Raw genomic sequence first — 3,856 nt, forward strand, 5'->3', positions numbered from 1 at the left:
CCAAAAACAAATCTTGGGGTTTTTTTTTCAAAACAAGGTTCACGTCATTCATTTTTTTTTGATTGAACACTTTTTGTATTTGAACCAAAAAAGTAAATCCTCCTACTACACATGTTTTCCGCTGGCACTCTCCATCATTGTCACTCTTTCCATTCCAAAAGTGCCAATTACCTTTCCCACCGCTCTCTTTCTTTCCCACGCTCTCTAACTCCCCAAAATCTAAAATCTCTTCTTCTCGGCGCTCGTGTGAAAAAGTACGAACAATATTTCGACAAAGAGACATAAAGAATGGATGAAGAGGAAAATGAGGAGGATGGAGGAGAGTAGCGGAAGAGGCCATGGCAACGTATTTGTGTGTGTGTGCAAATGGCAGATATGGAATGGAGAGCATGCGATTTTAGAACTAGTCGCTTTTTGATGTGTACACATACAGCACAAGACAACAAAGTTTAGCTCTTCCAACCCCTCAGTGCAGCTTGTTAGACTATTCCATATTAGACATCAAGCCAAAAATGTGTATGTCGTTTTTCCGTATCTCTCATTTTCCGCCTCTTCTTCTCTTTATTCCCCTTCTGCTCCTTCTTCTTCCCTTCCTATTTTCCAAGACAGCTTCATTCATCTAAATATATTTTTCATTCGAGAGAAAAAGAAGGATGTTTCCTCTCTTTTCCTTAGAAAAAATTCTTGTCTTCTGTGTCCCACTTCCCCAGAAAAATAGACGAACTGAATGTGGGCGAGGAACAATTTTTCTGTTTTCTAGAGTGCCAAATTTTGAATAGGAGTGGGTAGACTGAAGCGTGACCAGCTTTGATGAGCCCAGTTTCTGAACTAGTTGTCAAATAACTCTTTTGTCTCCTGACCTTGCGACTTTTAAACAAACACTGATCTCATAACTTTTACAAAACTTTCTCGAATGAATTTTTTCTCGAAACATGGGATGTTCATTTTGCCATTCTCTTGATTTTAATGTACGTATGTTTGTTCAGCATATTAATGCGCTTTTTTGTATTGTAAACACTTTGCGACATTCTTGAATTTTTTCTCTGTCTTATCACTATCATAACTTACAACTCTTCTTTTTTCCTTTCTTTTTTTGGCGAAATGTCAATCATTTTTCCAGAGAACTTAATGACAAAACCTCATTTTTCTTTTCTTACAATTTCAATTAATTACAGCATCTGGATGTCTCACGGCGCAAAATGCATTTGTCAAATCTGCACTTGCGGGTTGGTCATTGATCATTTATACCTTTAAAAATGGCTTTTTAGGCGGCACAAGTGTCCCCACGACAGAAATGCAAGTAGTTTTCAACTTGGTGATGGAAAATCGCATATTTCAGAGCGAAAAACTGACCAAAAGGTGAGAAAATTGTGAAAGTAACAATTTTACATATAAATTAGTCTTTCATATTTTTAAGCTGGTATTTATTATCAATTTTCTAACAAAAACTATTTTTAGAATGATGACAATACTACCTTTTTTCTATTATACGTCTATTCAAACCGTCATCTTTAAGCTCAATTATTTGGGTTCCTGTGAAATATATTAGAAATCTGTGAAGTGATGAAAAATTGGTAATGTTGTGATGAGTATTTTAGCAGTTAACAGATTTTCAAAATCTTTGGTGTCTTCTAAAAAATGTATTTTCAGAGCGCATTTGAATCATCAAACCATCAAAAGCCACAACGAGCCACACCCACACGTCATCAGTCAACAATATTATCATATTTTGTTGAGGAAAATAGCACCGGAACTGAAGGAACTCGAACGAAAAGTATAAAGTCGGCAGAATACAAAGGTGAGAAAGACACAACAAATCGTGGTAATGAAAAACGTTTGATTTTTAATACTCTTACAGGCGTACGTCATAACGGTGAACATCAAGTGGTGGAAGAAAAGCGGGAAACCCAAAAAGAGACTAGTCAGGTGAGCGGAAAGACCTGAGAATACAAATTGAAACACCAGTTGTACTTTTGAAAATTTTGGATTAAGAAACTTTGAAATGAAAAACTTGTCTGGCTAATTTATAAAAATAAATTTGAAGAACAAGGTTTGAATTCCATGATTTTCAAATTTTCAGCTCCCGCCTATCGAGAACGTTCGAGCTCAATCAGCTGGTAAAGAACGAAACAGCCGAACATCCATTCAACACGCTTTACAACAAAGTGAGGAACGATCCCATAGTGCTCGGCTATCGTCAGCTGAGAGATCGCGAAAACAAGAGACAGGAGGCAAAAAATCCGTGACCATCAATGAGCATCATGACGGTTATCAAAAATCGTATAGAAACTCGAGTCAAGTTTTTGAAGCACGAAGGCTTCACCAGGTAGGGAACATACAAATTATTTGAGAAAAATTGACAATGTAAAATTGCAGCAATCAGAGTGGAGAAGCAGCAGCAGTGGAAGTAGCACTTCTGTTGATAACAAAAAAGTGCATGAGACAAAAAGCGAAGAAGCAGAGAATATTGGTAATCGACTGATTTCTCTGCACAACAACAAACATCAAACGGTGAAGAATCAAAACGAATTGAAGAGAAATGTACCGATCACAATTTCACAATCTCACTACTCAACGGGAAGTCCTTCACTTTCTGGAAGAACTGATTTGGCCATCGCATCGAAACAATCCAATATTCAGAATGATTCTGGACATCGTTCAGTGAGTACCCAACATACGAGCAATCGAGTTTTGCAACAAGAGTCACTGCATTCGGACATGCGAACTCAAAACCAAGAGAATTTCATTTATCGCCAAGCCAAGAGAGAAACTCCACAAAAACCGAAAGACAACAGTATTTTCGAAAACCAATACCGGATGACGACAAGTAGCTCTTCGCAGAACAAAACTCAGAACCAAGATGACTTCACTCACATCAGTGGAGAACGATATGCCAAGAAAGTCCCAGCTGACAACAAGATTCTCCAAGGTGATGGCCAACAGTTCGAAGCCAAAACACAGAATCAAGAGGACTTCACTCACATCAGTGGAGAACGATATGACAAGAAAGTCCCAGCTGACAACAAGATTCTCCAAGGTGATGGCCAACAGTTCGAAGCCAGAACACAGAACCAAGAGGACTTTACTCATATCAGTGGAGAACGATATGACAAGAAAGTCCCAGCTGACAACAAGATTCTCCAAGGTGATGGCCAACAGTTCGAAGCCAGAACACAGAACCAAGAGGACTTTACTCACATCAGTGGAGAACGATATGCAAAGAAGGTCCCAGCTGACAACAAGATTCTCCAAGGTGATGGCCAACAGTTCGAAGCAAAAACTCAGAACCAGGAAGACTTTACGTTTGTGAGCGGAGAACGATATGCCAAGAAGGTCCCAGCTGACAACAAAATTCTCCAAGGTGATGGCCAACAGTTCGAAGCCAGAACACAGAATCAAGAGGACTTTACTCACATCAGTGGAGAACGATATGCCAAGAAGGTCCCAGCTGACAACAAGATTCTCCAAGGTGATGGCCAACAGTTCGAAGCCAGAACACAGAACCAAGAGGACTTTACTCACATCAGTGGAGAACGATATGCAAAGAAGGTCCCAGCTGACAACAAGATTCTCCAAGGTGATGGCCAACAGTTCGAAGCAAAAACTCAGAACCAGGAAGACTTCACGTTTGTGAGCGGAGAACGATATGCAAAGAAGGTCCCAGCTGACAACAAGATTCTCCAAGGTGATGGCCAACAGTTCGAAGCAAAAACTCAGAACCAGGAAGACTTCAAGTTTGTGAGCGGAGAACGATATGCCAAGAAGGTCCCAGCTGACAACAAAATTCTCCAAGGTGATGGCCAACAGTTCGAAGCCAGAACACAGAATCAAGAGGACTTTACTCACATCAGTGGAG

The 3,856-nt window shown here is 39.8% G+C and overlaps 1 protein-coding gene across 1 annotated transcript in view; it reads left to right on the forward strand.

Annotated features, from left to right (window-relative positions):
* Positions 1-1,101: 1,101 nt before the first annotated feature.
* The window catches only part of CBG07669, a gene marked incomplete at both ends in the record, with an annotated part of 8,344 nt that continues 5,589 nt past the window's right edge, over positions 1,102-3,856 (forward strand). The window contains 5 exons of the mRNA XM_045240483.1: positions 1,102-1,226; positions 1,269-1,359; positions 1,651-1,926; positions 2,081-2,326; positions 2,377-3,856. The exon at positions 2,377-3,856 is cut by the window's right edge and continues 2,216 nt beyond it. Coding sequence (XP_045093470.1) covers positions 1,102-1,226; positions 1,269-1,359; positions 1,651-1,926; positions 2,081-2,326; positions 2,377-3,856 — 2,218 coding nt within the window. The remainder of the gene's footprint in view (positions 1,227-1,268; positions 1,360-1,650; positions 1,927-2,080; positions 2,327-2,376) is intronic.

The sequence above is a fragment of the Caenorhabditis briggsae genome (assembly GCF_000004555.2).
Source record: "Caenorhabditis briggsae complete genome, chrX, whole genome shotgun sequence".
In the NCBI taxonomy this organism is placed as follows: domain Eukaryota; kingdom Metazoa; phylum Nematoda; class Chromadorea; order Rhabditida; family Rhabditidae; genus Caenorhabditis; species Caenorhabditis briggsae.